The 27,691-nt window shown below is 38.3% G+C and overlaps 1 protein-coding gene across 1 annotated transcript in view; it reads left to right on the top strand.

The window, feature by feature from the left end:
* Positions 1–26,885, top strand: part of LOC149811959 (cullin-3A-like) — a 64,469-nt gene extending 37,584 nt beyond the window's left edge. The window contains exon 2 of the mRNA XM_089992618.1: positions 24,493–26,885. Coding sequence (XP_089848744.1) covers positions 24,493–26,533 — 2,041 coding nt within the window. The 3' untranslated portion in view covers positions 26,534–26,885. The remainder of the gene's footprint in view (positions 1–24,492) is intronic.
* Positions 26,886–27,691: the final 806 nt, after the last annotated feature.

The following is a 27,691-nucleotide window of genomic DNA, read 5'->3' as shown; positions in this document are numbered from 1 at the left end:
CTTTCTATCATCTGGATCTCCTGCACAATCCGCATCTGTATACACTTCTAGTTGTCTGTGTTCTTCCTTTGTCTTTGATTGATGATAAACAAGTCCATCTTCAAGAGTGCCCTTTAAATACTGAAGAATTCTTTTGACAACATTCATATGTTTTGTATGCGGATCATGCATGAATTGAGAGACTTGATTTACTGCATATACAATATCCGGTCTTGTAAAAGTAAGATACTGAAGCATTTCCACTAAACGACGATATTGCTTTGGATCTTCACATGTCTCTCCATCTTGAGCACTGAGTTTATGATTCAACACACTGGGAGCATTTAGTGGCTTACAGTTTTTCATACCCGACTTCTCCAAAAGATCCAAAGTATATTTATGTTGAGTCCATAAGAGGCTAGTATTATGTCGATCTACCTCAACCCCCAGGAAGTATCGTAGAACTCCCAAGTCTTTCATTTTAAATTTCTGACTCAACAAGGTCTTCGTGGTTTCTATATGTTCATGAGAACTCCTTGTAATGATGATATCATCCACGTATATAAAGAGTAAAGTACTGACCTACTGTTCCCGAAAAATGAACAATGAATGATCGAGCTGAGAATGAACAAATCCATGCTGTTGAACTTTCAAGGAAAAGCTGTCAAACCATGAGCGGGATGCTTGTTTCAGGCCATAAATAGCTCGCCGTAACTTATTTTCTGTATAACCAAGAGGTTCCTCCATGTAGACTTCTTCCTTTAGATCTCCATGTAGAAATGCGTTCTTGACATCAAGCTGGCTGAGAGGCCATCCATACTGAACCGCTAAAGACAACACAAGTCAAATGGTTTCCATTTTCACTACAGGACTGATAGTCTCGTCATAGTCTTCTCCATACACTTGCGTAAAGCCTTTAGTAACAAGTCTTGCCTTATATCTTTCAATGGATCCGTAAGGCTTATACTTGATCTTGTATACCCACTTAGATCCTACAAGATTCTTATCTGGAGGTCTAGGAACTATTTCCCAAGTCCCATGTTCATGCAAAGCTCCCATTTCTTCATTCACATCATCAACTCATTTTGATGACAGAGAGGCTTGGGAAAAGTTGATGGGTTCATCTTGTTTTTCAACCTGCGCAATAAATAACTGCAACTCTGTCGAGAAGTTCTCGTAGCTTACCCATCTTTCAATAGGATGTCTGATTCTCTCTGAATGTCTGACCTGCTCAGTTATGTGAGGAGTGTCTCCTATTCTGCTTGACATATACTGCTCCTTTAAATCTTCTATCATTTGGACAAGACATGACAAATATTTGAGGCTCCTCTGCGATAGAGGGCATGATGGGTTCCTGACCATCCGTCAACACGTTCCCACAAGGTTCTGTATTGGTTTCCATTGACTCATCTTTCATTGTATGACATAGTGAAGGATCATGCACCTCCAACTGATCAAACAATTCATTTCCAAGCCACAATTGATAGCTTTCTACTTCTCTGATATTCTCACTTCCTCTGTTCAAGTCTTGAACATTGTTCTCATCAAACACGACATTTCGTGAAATTTTAATGCGGTGAGTGTCGGGATCATAGCATCGATATCCTTTATGTTCATCTGCATACCCAACAAATCTGTATCTCTTTATCCTGAAACTTGTTACATTAAGAACTGGCAATGTGAACATAACATGCACATCCAAACACTCGTAATTCATTATAATTAGGATGAGTACCAAACAATACAAAATAAGAAGACAAATTATCCAACAACTTCATCGGTAAGCGATTTATTACATAAACTGCAGAGTGGAAAGCTTCTGTCCAAAGATTTAAAAGAATATGAGTATCATGTAACATACTTAGGGCACTTTCAACAATATGACAATGTTTTCTTTCTGCCACTCCATTTTGTTGTGGCGTGTGCGGACAAGATATTCTATGCCTTATCCCATTATTTTGGAGAAATTCAGTAAATTCTTTTGATAGATACTCTCCTCCTCCATCGCACTGGAAATATTGGATGGTAGTAGAGAATTGATTTAGAACAAGAGCATGAAACTCACGAAAGAATTTTAACACTTCAAAATATTTCATAAAATAAATCCAAGTATATCTGGAATAATTGACGATAAATGTGACATAATAACGATTACCAGACAAAGGGTTGTAGAGCAGGTCCCAAAACATCATAATAAACAAGTTCAAAAGAGAAAGAAGCTCTTTCATTTATTGAATTAAACGGAAGTACATGATTCTTATATAGTTGACAACTCGAACAAAGAGGACTACTAGTCTTGTTGTATTGACTTGACTTTGAAACAAAACCACTTGACACAAGTTTCTCAAGAAAGGAGTTACTACAGTGACCCAAACGATGATGCCAAATATCTGACTTATTACATAAAGACAAACTCAAACAATCCTTAGACAACTCTAATTTGACTGGCTGAATAAGAGACGATTCCAACGCAGCCCCTTGAACATGCAAAGAAACCTCTTTGAGGACATACATGTTTCCCTTTCGCTCTCCCTCAACGAGCATCTTCGTGAGTGGATCCTTGACACAGACAGAAGCTGTAAATTCGATGCAAAAATAGTGTCATCAACAAGTTTAGATACAGAAATAATATTTTTAACAATATTAGGAGAATAGAAAACATTTAACAATTTTAAGAAACCATCGGAAAGGGAAATGTTCACATTTCAATATTGGATGGAGAGCTCCATCTCCAGTTTTAATACTTGATTTTTCATGATAAGGGATAGGTTTCGAAATCTTACCAATATCACCTGTCACGTGGGCAACAGCTCCAAAATCAATTTATCAAGTTCCCTGGTCATTTTGTTTGAAATTCAATCCCGACAAAGTTGATATTAAAAGGTTTTTGACGTTTTCCTCATCCCTCGGATTTTCTCCAGCTTTTCCCTTACTTGACGACCTTGTGGCATTCATTTTCCTTTTGTTTTGCGGGTTGTCCCAACAATTCGCCTTAATATTGTGAGAAAGGAGCAACTTTCTACCTAGACCTATCACCCAGAAGAAGAGAGAGAGAGAGATTCCAGAGAAAGTGCGTCAGACCCCTTGTAGCTGCGCCTTTCATTCTATTTAATATGTTGAGTATAAAATTACTAGGGTACAGAAATACCCCTTAATAACATGCTGATTTACATTATACATAGATTGGGTCTGGACCCGATCCAATATATAAAGCGAGTCGGGTCCTGCATATACATAATGATGACTTGTTTTCAGCCTCCCTCAAATTGTGCATGGTCCTGAACCATGCACAACTTGCCTTTGAGAAACCAAAATCTGTCCTTTGTCAACCCTTTAGTAAGAATGTCAGCAACTTGTTCTTCAGTCGGCACATACATGGGCTCAATCTCTTTATCTTCAATTTCAATATGCTTTGCTCGACTATGGTGGATGGGATTGAAGGACATGTTGATGGCACTTTGATTGTCACACAATAGTAATGACCGAGCAATCGGTTCTCCCATTTCTGTCAGAAGACGTCTTATCCATGTAGCTTCAGCCGTAGCAGCAACCATCGATCTGTATTCAGCCTCAGTGCTTGACCTAGCAACCGCCTTTTGCTTTCTACTGCTCCAAGATACCAAGTTTGGTCCAATGAAACTGCAATAACCGGATACTGATCGCCGTTCATCTGGATCACCTGCCCAATCAACATCAGCATAAATGACGATCTCATGGCCCCTGCCTGGATCTAATTCTCTTTTCTTGTATACCAACCCATCACCAACTGTACCCTTCAGGTAACGAAGTATACGTTTGACTGCCTCCATATGTGACATACGAGGTTCATGCATAAATTGAGATACCTGATTAATCGAGTATACTATATCAGGTCTAGTAAAAGTCAGGTATTGTAACATGCCAACTAAGCTGCGATACTTAGTGGAATCTCCATATATATCTCCTTCCTTTGAACTCAGTTTCTGATGGATGACACTTGGAGTTGTTAACAACTTACAATCTGTCATGCTTGCTCTGCTGAGAATGTCCAACGTGTATTTGTGTTGAGTAAGGGTGAGTGAATCACTTCTTTTATCAACTTCTACCCCAAGAAAATATCGCAACTCTCCCAAATCTTTCATCTTAAATCTCTGATTTAATAACTTCTTCACCCGCTCAATATGACTTTTACAGTTCCCTGTGATGATGATGTCATCTACATATATCAATAGAAGAGTAGTGACACCTTGTTCATTGTGAATAAATAATGAGTGATCTAGAAGGGACCGAGAGAATCCATGCCTTTGTATCTCTAGAGAAAAGCTGTCGAACCAGGAACGAGAGGCTTGTTTCAAACCATAGAGTGCTCTCTTTAACTTACATACATATTTTTTGGCGTCTTGTTCTGCATATCCAGTGGGTTGTTCCATGTAGACCTCCTCTTTTAAATCCCTGTGTAGAAATGCATTTTTTACATCCAGCTGGCTCAATGTCCATCCATGTTCAATGGCTAGACTCAACACAATGCGAATAGTCCCCATTTTAACTACAGGACTAAAGGTTTCATCGAAGTCTTGTCCTTCCTCTTGTGTGAATCCCTTGGCTACAAGTCTAGCCTTGTACCTTTCGATGCTCTCATCTGGCTTATACTTTATCTTGTACACCCATTTTGACCCAACAACATTTCTGTTTAGTGGTCTAGGTACAATCTCCCATGTCCCACATTCATGTAAGGCTTCCATTTCTTCATTCATTGCTTCTACCCATCTTCTAGAACTCGCAGCTTGATAGAACATGAGAGGCTCATCCTCTTTATTTATGGATGTCAAGAACAACTGAAAATCCATCGAAATTTTTTTATAACTTACCCACCTATCAAGCGGATGTCGAATCCATGAGGATCGTCTGATATCCATCATTTGTGAAGTGGAATCAGATGGTTCCGTACTTATACAAGAAATGGATGAAGGCTCTTTCTCTCGTCGGGTGTACACAACACTCTTATACCTTGTTGGCTCCAAGTCATGTGTAACAATCTCTTCCGTTTGAGTTTCATTGGTTGATGCCTCATGTGTCTCCTTCTGATTGCAATTTGCTGGACAATCTACTTTACCATTGGAAAAGAGTTCTGAATTTAACCATGGGTAGTATATCTCAACGGTGGGGCTTGAGTTGTCAGCACGAAGAGTTGAACTAGCAATCTGATCATCAAAATTCATTTCATCGAAAACTGCATTCCTTGATATTTTGACACGCTTACTCAGGGGATCATAGCACCTATAACCTTTGTAGTCTTCTGCATATCCTATAAACCTGCATTTTAAGGCTTTATCTTGGAACTTGTGCCTTAGTGAGCTGTCAATGTGAACATAGCAAACAGACCCAAACACACGTAATTCATGATAATCAGGTTGTGTGTCGAATAGAGAAAAATATGGTGACTTATTCTCTAAGATACTCATGGGTAGTCAATTTATCACATGAACTGTAGAGTGAAAAGCTTCAGTCCATAATGATACAGGTGTAATGAAATGGTGGTCTTCAACAAATGCACAAATAACTCACAAACAAGTGTCTATTGGAGACACTACAAGCATGACCCTTGAAAGGGTATAAAGGGAAGAACACTTGAAAAATAAAGAATACTTTATTTATGAACAAAATGCTTAAGAAGCATGGTTATATACATTGAAGGGGTTCACCCCTATATATACAAAACAATGGGAGAGAGAGGAGAGCTCATTTTGAGCTCTCCAAAAAGAGACGTTGGATTCCAACGTCTCTTAATATAGCTGTTGGACTACAGTCCAACAACATTTATTATTATAGCTGTTGGACTATAGTCCAACAACATTTATTATAGCTGTTGGACTACAGTCCAACAGCTACTTGCACAGTCAAGTTCCAACAGGAACTTGACTGGATCAAAATATCTAGTTTCTATTGAACTAGATGCTAAAAAAGAAAATAAAAAAATAGAAAAAGAAAATAATAAAAGAAAATATAATAATATTAAATAAGATATATATATATATATATATATATATATATATATATATATATTGCAGTTTACATTTTAACACTCCCCTTCAAACTTACGGTACAATGAGCGAAAGTTTGTCTAAGAGGAAGTGAAATCTGGGAGCAGCGAGAGGCTTGGTGAAGAAGTATGCTAATTGATATTCTGATGTAACATATGGCAGATCAATGGTTCCATGTAAGTATTCCTCTCTGACATAGTGACAATCCATCTCAATGTGTTTAGTGCGCTCATGGAATGTCCGGTTGCTTGCAATGTAGATCGCACTTTTGTTGTCACAGCACATCTTTGAAGCTTGCGTTGCTTTAGCTCCCATATCTGCTAGCAATCGTCTGAGCCAAACAACCTCCATAGTGGTGGTTGCCATGACTCTGTATTCAGCTTCGGTGGAGGAAAGAGAGACTTTCTGCTGCTTCTTGCACCTCCACGAAATTAAGGTTTCACCTAGGAACACACAAAAACCAGTAGTTGAGTGTCTATTATTGGGATCACCTCCCCAGTCAGCATCAGTATATGCAATTAAATTTAATGAAGATGAAGCAGACAAGAAGAGTCCTCGTGAAAGAGAGGATTTTAAGTATCTAATAATACGCAAAATCGCTCTCATGTGCACGGAGGTGGGAGCATGCTGAAACTGACTAACTGTATGAACCGCATGAGTTATATCTGGCCTAGTAATGGAAAGATAAGAAAGAGCTCCAACAAGTTGTCTATAAGGAGTAGGATCATCAAGAAGTTCTCCATCATCAATTTTCATTTTAACATTGACAACTTCTGGAGTGTCTACTTTCTTATCATCTGTAATTCCAAACCTGGAAACGATATCAAGAGCAAATTTAGATTGAGATATCAAATACCCCCGAGGGGAATAAGCAACTTCAATGCCTAAAAAATATCTTAATAAACCTAAGTCAGTTATTTCAAAGTGAGTTTTAAGAAGAGATTTGATATTTGCAATTCCCTGTTTGTCGCCTCCGGTGATGATCATATCGTCCACATAGAGAAGAAGAATAATGATGTCTGCATCAAATTTCTTAACAAACAAAGCAGTGTCAGTTAAACAAGGTTGAAAACCAATATCAAGCATAACATGACTAAATCGGTCATACCAGGCTTTTGGAGCCTGTTTAAGACCATAAAGAGCTTTTTCTCGACGAAGAGCTTTACCCTTAGGGATACTAATACCAGGTGGGGCTTCCATGTATACTTCTTCAACGAGATTCCCATTCAGGAAAGCATTTTTGACATCTAATTGAAAGATAGGCCATGTTCTAATGGAGGCCAAGGCTATTAAAGTTCTAACAGTGGTCATACGGGCCACAGGAGCAAATGTTTCTTCATAATCGATGCCATACTCTTGGGCATATCCTTTTGCTACTAAACGGGCCTTATATCTTTCCAGGGTCCCATCACTTTTGGTTTTGACTTTGTATACCCACCTACAACCTATAGGTTTCTTACCCGGAGGAATATCTTGTATCGTCCAAGTATTGGCCTTTTCTAATGCATCCAATTCTATTTTCATGGCTTCTATCCATTCTATATGATTTTTTGCTTGAGAATAGGATGATGGTTCAACATATGATTGTATTAATGTAATGGCGGCCCTATACGTGGGTGAAAAAGATTCATAAGACACAAATTTTTCTGGAGGTTTAGAGATTCTAGACGTTCTTCTAGGTGGGACTTCAGAGTATTTTTGTAATGCACATGGAAGATTTTGCTCTCTACGTCTTGAATATTGTAGACTAACATCCCTATGGATTTGCTCTTCATTATCATCATTTTCAACAACAATAGGACTTTGATCATTGTCAAGGTCATATCCAACATCACATTCATTGGATTTTGAAGTTAGATCAATTAAAAACGAGTATTCAGTGACATCCTTGGATTTTTCAAATTCAAAGAAGCTTTCTTTTTCCAAAAAAGATACATTTCTTGACACATATAATTTGTCATTTTGAAAATCGAAACACCTGTAGCCTTTTTTATTATCAGCATATCCTAAAAAGGCACATGGGATTGCACGAGGAGAGAGTTTATCATTTCTGTTGGTGAAAACAAAACATTTGCATCCAAAGACTCTTAATCTAGAATAATCTGGAGTTAAATTAACAAGCTTTTCTATTGGAGTTGTATTCTTTAATGAGGAAGATGGCATCCTATTAATGAGGTAGGTGGCAGTTAGGACCGCTTCAGCCCAAAAACTTTTTGGAACTTGATTTGCAATTAGCAATGTCCTAGTAGTTTCCATAATGTGCCGATGTTTGCGTTCGGCTAGGCCATTCTGTTGTGGAGTGTGTGGACATGATCTTTGATGTGTAATACCATGTAAATTGAGATAGTCTTTGAATTCGTTGGACATAAATTCTCCCCCTGAATCAGTGCGAAAAACAGAAATATCATTTTGAAACTTATTTTTAACCATTTTATGAAATATTTGGAAGTTAGCAAAGACATCAGATTTATGTTTAAGAAAATAAATCCAAGTATGTCTAGAAAAGTCATCAACAAAAATGACATAATATGTATAACCACCTTTGGAAATAACTGGTGCGGGGCCCCAAACATCCGAATGTATTAACTCAAGTGGTCGTGAGGAAACAAAAGTTCTAGTAAGAAATGGTAACCTTTTCATTTTGCCAAGAATGCAGTCTTTACAAGAAAAATTTTCAGAATTACAAAATTTTTCCAAACTTGGAAAATATTGAATTTTAGACATATGAGGATGGCCAAGCCTTTTGTGCCATAAATCCAATTCTAATTTCTGAATATTATAACAAAATGCATTCTTGGGTAATTCCAAAAAGTCCATGTAATAAAGTCCTTCTCTATGGCCTTCCCCAATCAGCTTCCCTGACTGGCGATCCTGTACCCAACAACCATGAGAAGAGAAGGAGATATTACATCCATAATCAGATATTTGCGAGACAGATAAGAGATTCAAATTAAGTTTAGGGATATATCTAACTTCTGGGATAAAAAATCTTTTGGATTTTTGAAGATTTTCAAAACATCCTATTCCTTTTACTTCGAGAGATGTGCCATCGGCTGTAAAAACCTTTGACACACTTGAGTCATTTTTAAGACATTCGGATAGACTATTAACATTTGGGGTCATATGAAAAGAAGCACCAGAATCTAAAAGCCAAGGAAAGTTACCTGGACCGGAGAAAGATGCAACTGCCGCTCCATTTGAGGCTTCGGTTGAGGAGGATACCCCTTTGAGAAGAGGTTGAAGGATTTCCATCAGTTGAGCCATAGACACAGGTGCATCTTGATCTTTTGACTCAGATTCAACAGATGCAACTCTTTTTTCTTCTCTTCTTTTTAACTTTGGACATTGAGTCCTATAGTGCCCCGGTTCATGACAATGATGACAAATAACTTTTCTTTTATCAAAGTCGCCGTTTTGCCTTCCAAAATGAGGCGGCTTGTAAGTACGAGTATGATTCTCCGGTCTAGATACAACTAAAACGGAGTCATCATCAACTTTTGGAGTACTTTTTCTAAGTCTATTTTCCTCCATAGTGAGCTCTTCTATAGTATCAACAATAGAAGGAATTTTCCGGCCTTAGACCATTCACAAATTGATAGAAATGTTCCATATCGAGTTGCTTTTGGCGAAGCTCGATGTCTTCGGCACAATGCCATTTGGGCTCAAGAAGAGCCAACTCTTCCCAAAGTTCGGACAACTCATTATAATATTCTCGAATAGTTTTATCTTTTTGAGTCATTGTCCGAACTTTATCTTGTAAATTGCATACATGTGCAATATCTTTAAGGGAATACATGTTTTTGAGGTATTCTCAAGCCTTATCGGCATGCTCAAACTTAGCTAGACTAGAGCATTTTTTAATGTCTATGCTATTGATGAGCCATGACATAATTTTTGCATGCCCTATCCTCCATTCTTTCCATTTCTTTTCATAAGTGGCTAACGCCTTACTCTTCTCTTCTTCCGTTAGAGGAACCTCTTTATCACCCTCTTTCTTGGTAAGAGATAGTTTAGGTTCCAAATCAGAACCATCCACTATACCCCATAAACCTTTTCCCCAAATGTGGTGCTTCATAATCGAAGCCCACATTACATAGTTAGTATCATTTAGCTTCATAGGAATGATGGTGATCTTATCATTGTCATCCATCTTTTACAAGGGTAAGAGAGGAATAAATAGGAGGAGAGAGAGAGAAAAATAAAAAGAAAAGAAAAAGAGTAGACAAAGGAATAAGAGAGGATACAAAACCAAATTTTTTTGTAGCACAAGTTCGCCTTTCTTCAAACAAATCTTCTTGAGCCAAGAACAAGGTGATGAAACACCTTTTGTAAATGTGGCACGGAAATCGAGGCGGAAGCACTTCAAGATCTAAGGATTTCGTAGCTTTGATACCATGTAATGAAATGGTGGTCTTCAACAAATGCACAAATAACTCACAAACAAGTGTCTATTGGAGACACTACAAGCATGACCCTTGAAAGGGTATAAAGGGAAGAACACTTGAAAAATAAATAATACTTTATTTATGAACAAAATGCTTAAGAAGCATGGTTATATACATTGAAGGGGTTCACCCCTATATATACAAAACAATGGGAGAGAGAGGAGAGCTCATTTTGAGCTCTCCAAAAAGAGACGTTGGATTCCAACGTCTCTTAATATAGCTGTTGGACTACAGTCCAACAACATTTATTATTATAGCTGTTGGACTATAGTCCAACAACATTTATTATAGCTGTTGGACTACAGTCCAACAGCTACTTGCACAGTCAAGTTCCAACAGGAACTTGACTGGATCAAAATATCTAGTTTCTATTGAACTAGATGCTAAAAAAGAAAATAAAAAAATAGAAAAAGAAAATAATAAAAGAAAATATAATAATATTAAATAATATATATATATATATATATATATATATATATATATATATATATATATATATATATATATATATATATATATATTGCAGTTTACATTTTAACAACAGGGAGATTGCTCCCGTGCATCATGCTCATTGCAGTCTCAACAATATGTCGATGCTTCCTCTCATCAATCCCATTTTGTTGAGGTGTATGCGGGCAAGACACTCTTCTCTTAATCCCATTGTGTTAAAGGAAACTAACAAAGTCACTTGAGGAGAATTCACCTCCTCCATCACACTGGAAATTAAGAATGTTGGTAGAAAAATGATTTTGAACAAAAGAATGAAATCTCTGGAACAATCCAAAGACTTCTGATTTATGCTTTATAAAAAATATCCAAGTATAGCGCGAGTAACTATCAATGAGAATAAGATAGTATTTACTGCCAGAAAGAGAAGTAATTGGGGCAGGACCCCAGACATCCGAATAAATGACCTCAAATGGCCTTGAAGCTCTTTTATTAATGAAAGCGAATGGTAAAACATGACTCTTACATAAATGACAACTAGAACACTTAGTATCAACGACCTCTGAACTCAGACTGGACTTAGGAATGAGATTATTCAAGACAAGTTTTTCAATAAAATGGCGACCACAATGGCCAAGACGACTATGCCAAAGTCTTGGCTTATTACATTCAGAAATAGTAAATATAAAATCAGGATAAAAAATTTGACGTTGGTGAGTCTTCAAGGATGAATAATCGGAATGAATGGAGGAAGGATCTTCTTGAAAGATGTACATGTTGCCCCATCGTTTTCCTTCAGCGAATGTCTTCCTCGTGCGAAGATCCTTGACATAAACAGAAGAGAGAGTAAATTCAACTGAAGCATTAGCATCATCAACGAGTTTTGAGACAGAAACAATGTTCTTTTGAATATTAGGTGCATGAATGACACTTGGAAGTTTAAGAGAGGACTTTGACATGGGTATAATGGCATTTCCAGTATGTGAGATTGAGTGATGAGATCCATCTCCTGTGACTGCTATTTTTACCAACATAAGGGGTAAGAGTCAAGAGTTTACCTGCATCACCCGTGACATGAGCAGCTGCTCCGGAGTCAACATACCAAATGCCTTTGTCATTTTGCTTCATATTCAATCCTGCCAAGGCTGCCAACAGCAAGTCCTTTACTTCCCCATCCTTCCTAGCCTCTGCTTGTGGGGCTTTCCCTTTGTTTTGAGAATTAAACCAACAATTTGCTTTAATGTGCCCTTTCTTGTTGCATAGAAAACAGGTGGGGATGGGTCTCTGTCCTTGTATATTGGGTGTTGGAAGTATACCACGACCTCCATAGGTATTTCTTCCTTGACCTCCTTTTCCTCGAAAAGAACTTCCTCGTCCTCGACCATAACTCATTCCTGTAGCTAGAACATCTTGAGTTCCTGAATGTCCATGAAAATCTTCAGTAGATCCTTTCAGAGTCATTTCATATTGCAGTAATTTCGCACGAAGATCTTCAAACTTTGGAAGTTCTGGTAAACATAGTAAGGTTGTCGTCATAACATGATATTCTGGCCTCAATCCACTCAAGGTTTGTTGCACCTTATCTTTTTCACTGACAAGACACCCAACAAGAGCCAGCTGGTCTGTGATGCCTTTCATTTTGTTCAGGTATTCCATAATAGACATGGAATCTTTCTTCAACATTTGAAATTCTCGCTTGAGAAACATGATTCTCGCCTCAGAGATCTGCGAATATGTCTGAACCAACTTATCCTACAGTTCCTTGGCCGAACAATCATCAGGAAGTGCAACAAGGACCTCCTGTGAGAGAGTTGAAGTGATGTATGCCACTAGCGATTGATCCCTTTTCATCCAAGCAACATATTTTGGATTCTTGTGAAGAACAATAGACTGTTCTCCTTTATTGTTCGCTTTTTCTTGCGAAATGAATTCTGGAGGCGGAAGAACCGATCCATCCAAATAACCAGAGAGGTCTTGACTCTTTATAAATGGGATGATCTGTCTTTTCCAGGTTAAGAAATTTGAGTTATTCAGTTTTTCAGAGACTAATTGACCGAGAAAGCTTGAGGACAAGCATGACTGCGCATGAGTATTATCCATTTGCATATTTATGCTAGAAAACAACCTTATGGTAGAAATTGAATTTATATCCCTTGTGGCTGAACAAATGATAGGGGTTCGGTAAATGTGAAAAGAAGGGACTTATATTGCGTGCGACAAGAAGGAATAGAAGAAAAGGGTTCTGTAGGATGAAATAAAGAAAGGAATCTCGGGGTTCAGTAAATGAAATAAAGGAATTTATATCCCTTGTGGCTGAACAAATGATAGGGGTTCGGTAAATGGAAGAAAAGGGACTTATATTGCGTGCGACAAGAAGGAATAGAAGAAAAGGGTTCTTCGCACAAGACCTGATGGAGCAGCTTCAGCACAAGACCTGATGGAGCATGACAGAGTTTGCAGACTGACAGGGTACAACTTCAGCACAAGACCTGATGGAGCAGCTTTTGCAGACTGTTGGAGCACCTTTTGCAGATGGAGCATGACAGAGTTTGCAGACTAGCATAGTACAACTTCAGCATAAGACCTGATGGAGCAGCTTTTGCAGACTGTTGGAGCAGCTTTTGCAGACTGGTAGGATACTGTTCACGGAACACTGTTCACGAGACCTGCTTTTGCAGACTGGCAGGGTACTCGACCTGATAGGAAGAGGTTGAGCAACTTTTGCAGACTGGTTGGGTACAACTTTTGCAGATGGATCAACTTTCTTACTCCCAGATACGTCATTGCTCTGATACCATGTGAGAAAGGAGCAGCTTTCTACCCAGATCTATCACCCAGAAGAAAAGAGAGAGAGAGAGAGAGAGAGAGAGAGAGAGAGAGAGAGAGAGAGAAAGTGCGTCAGACTCCTTGTGGCTGCGCCTTTCATTCTATTTAATATGTTGAGTATAAAATTACTAGGGTACAGAAATACCCCTTAATAACATGCTGATTTACATTATACATAGATTGGGTTTGGACCCGATCCAATATATAAAGCGGGTCGGGTCCTGCATATACATAATGATGACTTCTTTTCAAATATGTCCTTTTTTATTGCATAGGTAACATGTTGGGACATTTTTGAAATTTAGGTTTCCCAAAAATAAGCCAGGCGATGTGTTAGGCATGGGCAACAATCCTCCCCCCCCCCCTTGATTATTTCTCATCTGTCCACTCCCTCCTCAAAAACTTCCACATCCTCTCCTTGAATGCATTCCTGTAACTAATACTTCTTGGCTTCCTGAATTGTGACATACATCTTCTCCTTTAATGGTAATCTCATACTGTAGCAATTTTGCCCGAAGGTCTTCAAAGCTAGGAAGTAAAGGGAGACACAGGAGGGACGATACCAACATATGATAATCTGAACCAGAGTTACCAGTCGAGGAAGCGGGAGCGGGAAGCGTTACGGGAAGTGGGAGCGGGAAGCGAGGCACTTTCAAAAATTTAATAAGCGGGGAAGCGTGGGACCACTTAGAAGAAAATTATGAACCGTTTCGGAAGCGACCTAGGAAGCGAACCGGAAGCGATGGGGAAGCGAAAAAAATGAAAAAATGGGGAAGCGAGGGGGAAGCGCGCTTCCCATAAAAGGGGGACGCACTTCCCTTTTATGGGAAGCGTGCTTCCCAAAAAAAGGAGATGCTTCCCCACACGTTTCGGAAGCACAACGTTTCACGCTTCTGAAACACGCTTCCCCTTACTCCTAGGCACTTCCGGTAACTCTGATCTGAACCAAGCCCGTTTAGTGTCTGTTGTACTTTGTCTTTATCAGAGACCACACAACCCACCATAGCCAACTGATCAATGATGGTCTTCACTCTGATCATATATTCTTTGACAGTTATATTTCCCTTCTTTAGGAGTTGAAACTCCCTCTTTAGATGCAGAACTCTTGCTTCTGAAATTTGCGAATAGGTCTTTGCAAGCTGTTCCCACATTTCTATCGCTGAGCACTCATTTGGAATGCCTACAAGAACCTCTTGTGAAAGAGTAGAGGTAATGTAAGTGACGACTGCTTGATCTCTCTTTCTCCAAGTCGTAAAATCATGATTTCGAATCAACCTGTTAGAAGCCTCCCCTTTATCATCCTTAACTTACTGCACGACAAATTATGGTGGCGCAGAAATCGTTCCATCTAGGTGTCCATAGAGATCAAGACTCTTGTTAAAAGTCAATATCTGCCTCTTCCAGGTCAAATAGTTGGTATTATTCAGTTTTTTGAAGATAAGTTGAACTAGAAAACTAGATGGCATGGTAGGAGAATCCATGAGAAATGGGACTGAGAATAAAAGGAAAAGGTCAAGATAATTCAACTGAACGTGGACAGCAATCGGACGGTCTCCTCTTTTTGAATAACTGCAGACTGATTTAAATTGCAGGATTTCTTTCCTTCCTTTTTTTTGTTGTTTCAATCAATCAGGTCATATTCGACCTTTGATTGCTGCCAAACGCTCAAGAAAAAAAAGTTCCAAACTCGTATAATTTCAAAAAGAAGCAACATCAGGTTTGATATAATTTCAGACCAGATTGAGACAACGAAGAAACGAGATCTAGAAAGAAGAACGTCAGATCTGGACAGAACTGATGCAGCAGGAAAATGAATAGATTTTACTCTAGAATCGATTTGAGGTTGCAATAGGCAGTAGACAAATTTCAGATTTGATTTCAGGTCTGTCAGCAAGATTCATGCCTGGAAAAAATCAGATATGAAACTAGATTCCCTCCTTAGATGCAGGCTTTTGATCGGACGATCTGATCAAGGTCAGATGCAAGAAAGAATAAAAAATGAAGATAGAATCAGACGACAAACAAGAACATATCTAAGAACATATCTGGAGACCAGATTTAGGGCACAACATAATTTTATTTATTTATTTATTACATAGAGAACCAGATCAGATCTGTCTTGGTCGGATAAGAAGACTGAGAAGGACTAGATTGGATGACAGGCAGAGGAAGGAGACTCCCAAAAGAGAAGAAGGAAGTAGGAGAATAGAAGTAGGAAGAAGAGACACACCTAACAAGAGTCGATCTCACAAGACACACCTTTTGGAATCGGTTCACTGCGCAGAAACCATGATCAGAGTTTTCGCCTTGCTTTGATACCATGTAAGAAAAACTCCACTAGATTTATTAGCACATAAAGCGAGGATGAGAGAAAGAAAGAGAGGAGGCTACTGCAGCAAAATGGATGTCTTCATCTCACGTTAGTTGGGCCCTATTTCTTTTATATAAAGGATGAGTGGGTCGGGGTTAAATACATTGGACCCAGACCCGAAATAAATGAAATACAAATGTACAACCAGAACCCAAAACCCAGTCCATTTTTAATTTGGATATAAATAATAATTACTGCTAACAAATAACAAGCACTGATCTCAATACAACCTAGGACCCATGCTGTGCTGGTCGACTCCCAGGAGGTTCTGAAAGTGGCGTTTGGATCTTAGGCATTGAATCTGGATCTTCTGCCATACTTTAGTTTGTAACAGATCCACCATGCTCTAACGTACCTTGCCCCCAAGGACGATAATTTGAGAATCTCTTTTTCAGATCAAACTCCCACTTCCACTCCCACGTGGCAGTGTCTTTGCCCCCACTATCTCACTAGATGTTTCCATATCATGCAATCATACTTGCAGAGTCTCTTGGTCTTCAAAATGCTAGTGTGTTGGTCGACCCCCAGAAGGTTCTAGAAGTGACATCTAAATCCTGGGCACTGAATCTGGATCTTCTGCCATACTCTGGTCTGTAACAATTGCGGCTTCACCATGAAATTATGTACCCATTATATTCCTATTGATATTCGTGTTGAGCTTCTTACTGGTCTTATCAAAGATGATAAAAAAATATAAAAATATGCAACAATTGCTGGATTGAAATTGCCAAAGGTGGTCCTTGATTTAGAAGATAGAAAAAACCATCATCATCTTAGGATACTGAACGATGTAATAATTGAAGAAAATCATTAGATAAAGTGTGATACTCAACATGACTTTTATATATAGTCATAGACATATGTTTCTATAACTGAAAATTGTAACTTTAACTTTTGTAATGAGTTTTGAATTGAAAATCCTTTGGCTTTTGAATGTAGTGTTATTTTGTTTTAAACAACTGTACTTGTAGTGATTAGATTTATTAATGTCTCAACGTCGTTCTTGAAGGTCATATAGGGCATGCTACTTTGAGATGCAGGTTTTGTCATTTAGCCCTTCACAAGGGCTCAAACCACATAAAAGATTACATTGCAATGGTTGGTAGAAACACAGAAAAGCGCTAGGCGGTGCCTAGTCCGTGGACCCCTAAAAAAGACTAGCCGATATCTTAATTGAAAAATAAAAAAATATAAAAATATATGCAAATGAATTGCTAAACTTGGTAACAAACATGTATGCAACCTAAAATCAATCAACAATAAGCAAAAGATAAAAAACAAAACATGCCAAACATTATAAAACCTGCCCAAATATTAAAAACAATTGAATAAAAAAAAACAACTATCAACAAATACCAAATAATAAAAAAAATCTAAATTCTTAAAATATAGTGCTAAAACTAACAACAAACATGTATCCAACATAAAATTAATCAACAACAAATTCACAAAGTGTAAGATATTGCTATCATCAAGTGATCTTAACTGAATATCCGATAAAATTGGATTCGTAACCGAGTTAAGCATTCTTTTTGGTATGATATATTTTATTCCTTTTCATGATGAGGAAACTCTCACTGAGGATCAGATCGCTTAACAGGCCCACCCCTCTCTGAGGCAAAACCCTAGATGATGACACAACCACTCTGCATTAATTGTCCCCATCAGAGCAACTAAAATGGCATTTTTCATAAGAAAAAAAATATTTTCCAGCTATATAAAAATCTTAGTTTTTTCACGAGAAAAAATCTGCCATTATTTTTCTTATCTAAAAATAGGGTCAGAGAGAGAGAGAGAGAGAGAGAGAGAGAGAGAGAGAGAGAGAGAGAGAGAGAGAGAGAGAGAGAGAGAGAGGTGGAGGAAGGGGAAGAGAAACAAAGAGAGGAGAACATGAAGAAGAAGTGGAGGAAGGGGGAGAGAAACATATTTGGAGGCAGAGGGTGATGACAGAGGGCGGGCGAGCCAGTGAGTGTGTGAGAGCGTGAGGGTTTATAACAGAGTTATTAGAAGCTTCTTAGATAGGTGGGAAGCTTCCTGGAAACTCGCTTCAGAAGCGTGACACTCCTCGCTTTCGGAACTTGATTAAAATTACGATTCTTCCACGCTTCTCCTATGTTTTCCACACGCTTCATCTATTCTTCTTATATGTTCTCACTCTACTTTTCATATTTTTTCATATTTTTTATGTGTTTCCTCTCGCACTTCTAAGTCACTTCCATGTGCTTTCTCTAAATTAGCAGTACTCATTTTTAGATTTTGTTTGAAAATTTAATTTTTACACTAAAAATTCATGACATTTAATAATAGTCACTTTTATTTTAGTTTCTATTTGTGTTCCATTTTGATTCTCATTCATATATTATATTATTTTTTTATTCCTTGCTTCTCGCTTCCTATACATTTTAAAATGCATCGCTTCTTGCTTCGGCTTCCCCTATCATTTCTCGTTTTCACTTCCTAGTTTGGCAACCTTGGTTTATGACCCTCCCCTCCCCCTCCCGTGTTTTTGTATTAGAAAAAAAGTTTCTTGCCCTTGCACTTAGGCGAGGGCAAGTTAGGTGCCTAGTTGGGAAAAAAGAACCTTTTTTTAAAACCTAGGAATCTGGCTGATTCCTAGGTTTCCTAACGCCTAGTCGACGCTTTTGACTAGATATGCTAAGATGGGACATCTTTGTTTAGTTGAATCATGAATGTTTAATGACATATCTATGTTTAGTTACATCTATCGTGTATTTTACATTTTTTTTGGATTTTTAGATAATTTTTTAGTGAAAAATGTGATTTTGTATGATACAATACGTTTCTTATTTTGATCCCAACCGATATGGGTTGCAATATGCTTTTTAATAACCTTGAGTAACACACACCAGGATTTAAACCTCTAATTTTCTTCTTGCTTTTGTAACCTAGGGGAAACACAAACTTGAACTGGAGTAGGCATCAACCATTGGTCCAATTTCAAATCTCTAAATTTGCTACCATAACTTTTATTTTTTGTTCTTTTGTTGCTCTCATTTTGTGAATGTATAATTCTTTTGGGAGATACCTTGTCATCCTATTATTTTCTTTTGGCTTGCCCATAAAAGAACATTAGCCGGAGATTGGCATTTTCAATGTTCACATCTTCCGTCACCTCACTTCATTTTTCTCCTTAGCAAACTTTCGGTTGTAACACCATAAGTTTGAGGGGGAGTGTTAAATTATCTCTCTCTCTCTCTCTATATATATATATATATATGTGTGTGTGTGTGTGTGTGTCTTTTTCTATTTTTTGTCCTTGTATGTAATAGGTCGTGCCCTTTAGGGGCATTTTAGTCTTTTTGTATTAATGTAATAGGGTCTGCCCATTAGGGGCAGTTTGGTATTTTTTAGTTTTTTTACTTTTGTTTTCATTTTATTCTTTGTAGCCATTGGGACTAGCCCAACGGCTAGTTGGACTAGTCCTCATGCCTTCTCCCATTTGTATATATATGGGATCTCACCCATATCATTTACATGCTTTTCTTAAGCATGTTACGAGTAATTTAAGTTATTTTTTATGTTGGGAATGATGTTACATAGACACTCCTCAACGTTCAGCATATCTGTGTCCAGCCATGTACAACGCCGACACCAACAACATGACTTTGACACGGCTATTTTTAAACTTCAAACCGTCTTGGTATGTGGTGCATGAACACTTTAAAAATAATTGTTTGATACTTATACAAATTGGTGACCCCTAGCACTAATTATCCTTTTGAATTTTCTTTCTAGCAGATCCTATCCATTTTCCATCTAACTTTAAGAATTTTATAATTTGCTTCTCTCTCTCGTCAAACCTTTTTCCTCTCTATTTTCTCCGCTTTTGATTATGGAGAATGGTTTTGTGACCCTCTTTCTTACATTTAATACTTCATGTGTCTAATTTTTCAAAGTTTGTCATGTTTTACACTTGGCATCCATATCCAACACAACACTCATATTAGCACCCAGGTAGTATAGCTTGGAAGAAATCCATTCTCCACTATAAATTTGTGTAAGAAAAGTTTTAAATTCAATTGATTTGAGATAAGAGAATTATTTTTGAAAAAAGGTGCATAAGGGCAGTTTTTTGGGAAAAAATCAGTTTTCCATGCCCATTTGTTGTGCTTTATGAGAAAGTAGCGGGCCTAACCTTATTTGGGGAAAAATTCTCATTTTTGGTAACTTTCTTCTTGTAATCTTATGGACCTTAAAGATTCTGCAGTTTATACAAGCCAAATGAACCATCTTGCTGTAAACTTTTTTATTGCATCTACACTTCATCTAATGGGCTGCATATCTCCAATATACATTCTGTTTTAGGAATTAAACATGCTTGGCCAATATGATTAAGAGGTATGCCTGTTTAAACAATGTTCCTTTCTATTCCTACAACATAACTCAAATACTATCTAGGCATTTCCTTTTATTTGATCTTGTCTTGGCATAGGGGTTTGACAAGAGAGAGTCGTGTAAACTTTTTGGCTATTGGAACAAGTTCTCACCCCTGATCTGTACTTATCTTTTGATATATGTTGAAAGTGAGGTGAGAACCTACAAAAGTTCACTGGGATGCAGCTATGATGGTTATTCGGTACTTAAAGGCATCTCCTGGTAAAGGTCTGTTGTTTAAACGAAATCCATCTTTGGACGTTGTTGCTTACACTGACGCGGATTATGCAAGATCTGTTGAAGATAGGAAGTCAACATCTGGATTTTGTGTGTTTGTGGGAGGAAATCTTGTTACCTGGAGGAGTAAGAAACAAATCGTTGTAGCCAGGTCTAGTGCTGAATCTGAATACCGAGCAATGGCCCAGACTGCAGCTGAGATTATGTGGGTAAAATCAGTCTTGACCGGGCTTCAGGAGAAAGTATCCCTACCTATGTTGATGATGTGTGACAATAGGGCTGCTACATATATTGCCAACAATCCAGTATTTCATGAAAGGACTAAACATATTGAAGTTGATTGTCACTATATCCGCGACTTAGAATGTGTTACCATCACACATCCGCCACTACGACAAACAGTAGCAACACCCAACACAGAATCTCACTTCAAAAGACAAGGTTCCCACGAACAGAATATTTTTCCACATGCTGTTTTCAAACATCAACTGAGTCAAAAGGATCACGACACAACACCCAGCTGCTTGCTAAATAAAATCTGAGCACAACCAGCGATAACATGAGCACAACCAGCGATAAACAAAATAATTTTCCCTGTGCAATTTCACGACTGCTTTTTCTGATCAGCAGCAGCCTCAACGCAATACAGTCACAGCACCAGCACACACGACCTGTGCAGAAGGTTCCCTCCTGCTTTACCCTTCACGACTGCGTCATCCACGACCTCGACAGGCTGAATACCACGACTACAATAGGCTGTCTACTACGACTATACATCCACCACTATAGAGGCATATCACAACTAAGATAGAGATGCATACCTCGACTGCACATCCACCACGAATATGCCTCTGATTCATGCTAGAAACTGGAGTCACTCGAACTTGGATCACGCTCCCAAGGACAATGGATCAGATCTCTGCTGTATCTGATTCTTCACAGCCTTTAACAGAACCGACCCCCACTTGATTTGATTTCGCGACTTCTCTGCATCAGATCTTCACTCGATCTGAACTTCTCCACCATCCACACGTCAAAGATCATTTGTTTTGAAGCCCGCAACATCCAATCAATTTGCAACGATCAGATTTTTTTTTGTTTTTGTAAAAATCTGTGTCGACAACACAGAGAATCAAATCAGACCAGCGGCATCACACGACCCACGATCTGAGTGCTTCCACGATCAGCCACTTTCCACGTTTCACGACACATGATGCGGCTTGCTGCAGTTTTCCACGATCAGCCACAACAGCATTACACGACCCACGATCAACAACTGTATCCCAAGAGGGGACGCTGCTCTGATACCATGTTGAAAGTGAGGTGAGATGCACAGCAACCAAGGTAGAGAGAGAGAGAGAGAGAGAGAGAGAGAGAGAGAGAGAGAGAGAGAGAGAGAGAGAGAGAGAGAGAGAGACGGCTGGAGAATAATCTAACTTCTTCAATTCAATTAGGGCTACTCTCTATATTAAATAAAGATAGTCCAAAGAACACAATTACACCCAGGTCCCTCATTAAAGAATAAGACTCAAATAACCTCTACTTTAGAAAAACTTATTTACTAAAAGCATCATAAAAACATCTTAGTCTCAACAATATACATGGTGCCAATTATTTACGTATGCCAGAAGCAACCAGGTGCAGACACCGCTTTGTAACGATTCAGCTTAGCTTTTCAATTCGACTGATAACCAAACGAATGATGGGAGCTGCAGGGTGTATTGGACTCTTCCAAGAAGAGAGTGAAACTTTATGTAACTTTTTTAGATGTGAAGAGTGAAGATTGTAATATGAATTGGGAAGGTAGAGAGACTATTTCCTTGGTAGAAACCACCACGGTGTGATATTTGGTAGGCTTCTACCTTACGTACTTGGTTTTCAACTTCAACTCAGTGGAGCTGTCTAAGACTCTTTTGCAATTGCATACTTAAGTAAGAAGGAATGTTTACACGGTGCATATTCTGTTCCTCATTTGTGTTTATTTTCCTTAACACAATGGCTGATTCAAAGATTTTGAGAATGGCTTTCATCCTCCAAAGTTGTTCTTGATGGTCACCTTGATAGCCAAATTATCCTTTAGGTCGAAATGATTTAATTATTGATGATAATGCTAAAACCTCCATCACTAATTCTATAAGTAAACGTGAAGTCCTGCTCATCTTGTCTCAGTGAGCATTTATATTTAATGAATCATAAAATTTTGCTGCTAACGTGAATGGTAGGCGTTGCACCCATTGAAAATAAGATGAGAGAGAATCGTTTACGGTGGTTTGGACATATTCGGCGAAGGCCTAATGATGCTCCAGTTAGAAGGATGGAGAAATGGGAAAATATATTAGTTAAAAGAGGTCGGGGTAGGCCTAGGAAGACATGGATGGAGGTGATAGGAAAGGATATGAATGCTTTGAACCTCACCGAGGACATGGCATTGGATAGAAATGATTGGAGGAGAAGGATTCATGTGGAAGACCCAGAATGATTTTCTTTTTTGGTTCATATCGCCGACCCCAATTGTTTTGGGATGAAGGCATAGTTGTTGTTGTTGTTGTGAATGATGGCCTTCCTGTGATGTGCAACAAAATGCTGTCATTGACCTCTTTAAAAGCCTTGTCTAAGTCAAACCTTGAACAAGGCGGGTTCATTTGATTAGTCTATGAAGCATGTAGATTGGTTCACAGTGTAATCACAATATGCAAATCATGATTTCCTTCTATGGAGGAAGCTTTACTTTGAGCTGCTTTATCAAGATATCAGCTACTTCCCCTTCATGGGTTTGAGCTGCAGGGTGTCCAGGACTCTTTTATGATGGTTAAGGACTTGTAGTTCTAGATATATTCATCTTTTTTAGGATGATCCTGTTTTTGGGAAATTCTTCAAGGGTATCAATAGTATGTTTCCTACTAATCTCATGAGGCCTTAACAAATAGCGCAGCCATTTGGACCTGGATCTTTGTCAAGGTTGCCTACTACCTCTTTTCCATTTCTCTTGCAAAAGGTTTTGGGTTCTTTGGTTAGAACAAGACTGGAGGATGTTCTTAGAGAATTCTGCTCTTATTTCTCCTTAGGTACCTGCTAGTGGATATAGTTGTGCAAAGGAGACTCATGCTCATTCAGCTTGTAAGATTCATTTTTAATAAAGAATGATTAAGATGAATTTTTATATGCTATACCTTTGAATTTACTGCATAGGGATGGTAAAAATAATTTATACATGCATTCAGCTTGTAAGATTAATTTTGTAATGAGTAATGGAAGGAGATGAATTTTTATATGCCATACCTTCAAATTTATTGCCTAGGGACAATAAAAGTAATTTATTGTGTGTACTGTAGCACTTTGCATTGAGATCAAGTTCGTCATCTAGTTACCTTTTAGTGATTAACTAATTAATATCTTTCTGTTTCTTCTTAGTCATGATAGTTTTCCTCTTTGACTCATCAAGAAAGTATATATCTGTATTGACTTTTTCTCTGATTTCTTTCTGAAGCCCTATTTCATCTTTGTGTTATTGTTGCTGCTCTACTAATGTTGGATATTGTTATTTTTCTAGAAGTTTGTGTATATCAGTTTCTACATGCTTCCTATCTGCATGTCATGTTCCCGTTTTAGTGCAAAAATTGAATGAGTCATGTTTCTAATAATTCATAACTCAATATATTGCTTACCTCTCTTGCTTTTTTAATTATAGTTCTCCTTGTGTTTACTTTTTCCTGTTCAATCTTCTTTTCTTTACTTTAAGTGGTAGTATAACAATTCTGCCCTTTAAATGCAGCAATGCTTATAATATGGTGCTGCACAAATACGGTGACAAATTGTACTCAGGTTTAGTCAGCACTCTGACTTGGCATTTGAAAGAGATATCAAAATCCATTGAGGCTGCTCAAGGTGGACTTTTCTTAGAGGAGCTGAACAGGAAATGGAGGGATCATAATAAAGCTCTTGAGATGGTTCGAGATATATTGATGTACATGGACAGAACCTATGTTAATAACAATCAGAAAACACCTGTTCATGAGCTTGGTCTTAATCTGTGGAGGGATAATATCATCCATTCCAATAAAATCCAGGCAAGACTTCTAAACACACTTCTTGAACTGATAAACAGGGAGCGCACAGGTGAAGTTATTGATCGTGGTCTCATGAGGAGTATAATAAAGATGCTTATGGATTTGGGTCCTTCGGTTTACCAAGAAGACTTTGAGAAGCCGTTTTTGGAGGTCTCAGCCAATTTTTACAGTGTTGAATCTCAAAGCTTTATTGAATGTTGTGATTGTGGTGAGTATTTGAAGAAAGCTGAGAGGAGGTTGAATGAAGAGATGGAGAGAGTTTCTCACTACTTGGATGCAAAGAGTGAAGTGAAAATAACTAGTGTAGTGGAGACTGAGATGATTGCAGATCACATGCATAGGTTAGTTTACATGGAGAACTCTGGATTGGTGAATATGCTTATGGATGACAAATATGATGATTTGTCAAGAATGTATAATTTGTTTCGTAGGGTTCCCAATGGACTCTCAACTGTAAGGGATGTAATGACTTCTCACCTTCGAGAGACTGGAAAACAGTTGGTTACAGACCCTGAGAGAATAAAAGATCCTGTTGATTTTGTTCAGCGGCTCTTGGATGAGAAGGATAAACATGATAAAATCATTAGCTCAGCTTTTGGCAATGACAAGACTTTTCAGAATGCTTTGAGTTCATCATTTGAATATTTCATAAATTTAAATGCCAGGTCTCCTGAATATATATCCTTGTTTGTTGATGATAAGCTTCGCAAGGGTTTGAAAGGGGTCAGTGAGGAGGACATTGAGATTGTCCTAGACAAAGTAATGATGCTATTCAGGTACTTACAAGAAAAAGATGTGTTTGAAAAGTACTATAAACAGCATCTAGCAAAGAGACTGTTGTCAGGGAAGACCGTTTCAGATGATGCAGAAAGAAGCCTTATTGTGAAACTCAAAACTGAATGCGGATATCAGTTTACATCTAAACTGGAAGGCATGTTCACTGATATGAAAACCTCTCAGGATACTATGCAAGGATTCTATGCATGTCAATCTGCTGATACCAGTGAAGGCCCTGCTCTTGCTGTTCAGGTCCTCACAACAGGATCTTGGCCAACCCAGCCGAGTGCAGCTTGTAATCTGCCAACGGAGATTATGAGTGTGTGCGAGAAGTTCCGGGCCTACTATCTTGGTACTCATACTGGGAGGAGGTTGACATGGCAGACAAATATGGGAACTGCAGATCTGAAGGCAACCTTTGGAAATGGCCAGAAACATGAATTGAATGTTTCCACGTATCAAATGTGCGTTCTCATGCTGTTTAATTCTGCAGACCGCTTGACTTACAGAGAAATTGAGCAGGCGACAGAAATACCGGCATTGGATCTGAAAAGATGTTTACAGTCTCTTGCATGTGTCAAAGGGAAGAATGTCCTACTGAAGGTTCCTATGAGCAAGGATATTGATGAGGAAGATTCATTCTCCTTCAATGACAAATTCACATGCAAGCTTTACAAAATCAAAATAGGGACTGTTGTTGCTCAGAAGGAATCTGAGCCCGAGAAGCAGGAAACTCGGCAGAGGGTAGAAGAAGACAGAAAGCCTCAAATTGAGGCTGCTATTGTGAGGATTATGAAGTCTAGGAGGGTTTTAGATCATAACAACATTGTAGCTGAAGTCACAAAGCAACTGCAGTCACGCTTTTTGCCCAACCCTGCTGTAATAAAGAAGCGTGTCGAGTCTCTGATTGAGCGTGAGTTTTTAGAAAGAGACAAGACAGACAGGAAATTGTACCGGTATCTTGCCTGAGATGCTCTTGTGCGTTCTCTCTGGTTTTTGTCATATGAATTGTATTCTCAATCGGTAAGCAGTGGGCCTTACTTGACGCCTTATGGCTTGATTCTTCCTGGTTATTTGTTTAACGTGGATATTCTGTCTGACCTGCACTGCCAGGAAATGCAGTTCCTGTCACAAAGTTTACTTGACTGAAACCTTCATAGGATCACAGATTTTTTTCCCCAATTTTTTCCCCAGTTTCCTACTCCATGTTCTCAGAACACTGTGAATTGTCCGAATCTGTAATATATCTGGCAATTGCATCATTGTTTTTCACAGGATGGTTGCATTAAATTCATTCAGCAACCATGTGTGGAGTATGTCACCTTGGTGCTATCCAAAAATTTGGTAAGAATATGTTTCTAGCATGCGCTATCATTTGGGTTGTTTGAGTGATCCGCGTATATGGAATCTACCGATCTGCTATGATCATGACCTAACTTGTGCTGTTCTTTGGGCTTTGGAGTTGCGTGGTGCCAATACGCCTTTTGCCACTTTTAACCATGCTGCCAGTATACCATTAATTACTTTCGACAATGCTCTACATGTATAACCATGAGGTCATGACCTTGAGGTGGGTCGTTGCTGGTCACAATAGTCAAGTACTCGAGCTATCAGCACGGAAGCAAGGGCTTGAATCCTAAACGCTGTTAATACTTCATGCAATAAAGCAGGTTAGGACCATCTCTGTACACCCTTCCCCAGCACCCTAACCACAGAACACTAGGTATGGCCATATCTTGGACACTGAGCGAGCAATTCAATCATGTTGGGTTGGAATTTCATTTCGTTGTTTTATTATTATTGCAACATTTAGGACAAGAATTTAGTGGTACACATGGACAAAATGCTTTTTCAGGTTTTACTTGTTTAGGGAATAATTGCTCTTCATTTGTCTTCTGCATATGTGGCTTTAAGCTAAGAATCATACTTTTTCACTCATTGCTCTTCATTTGTCTTCTACATGGCTTTAAGCTAAGAATCATATGTTTTTCACTCATAAGATCTTTATTTTTTTTCTTTTAATACTTTTTTGGTTCATCTTTGTTTCTGCACAGATTAACTTGTTTCTTTTGTATCTATTTTTAGTGACTTCTTATGGACACATTCATAATGCATAACTTCTAAGTA

Source organism: Nuphar pumila, chromosome 17, assembly GCF_984573655.1.
Source record: "Nuphar pumila chromosome 17, dmNupPumi1.hap1.1, whole genome shotgun sequence".
In the NCBI taxonomy this organism is placed as follows: Eukaryota; Viridiplantae; Streptophyta; class Magnoliopsida; order Nymphaeales; family Nymphaeaceae; genus Nuphar; species Nuphar pumila.
This window is presented reverse-complemented; position numbering and strand designations above follow the sequence as displayed.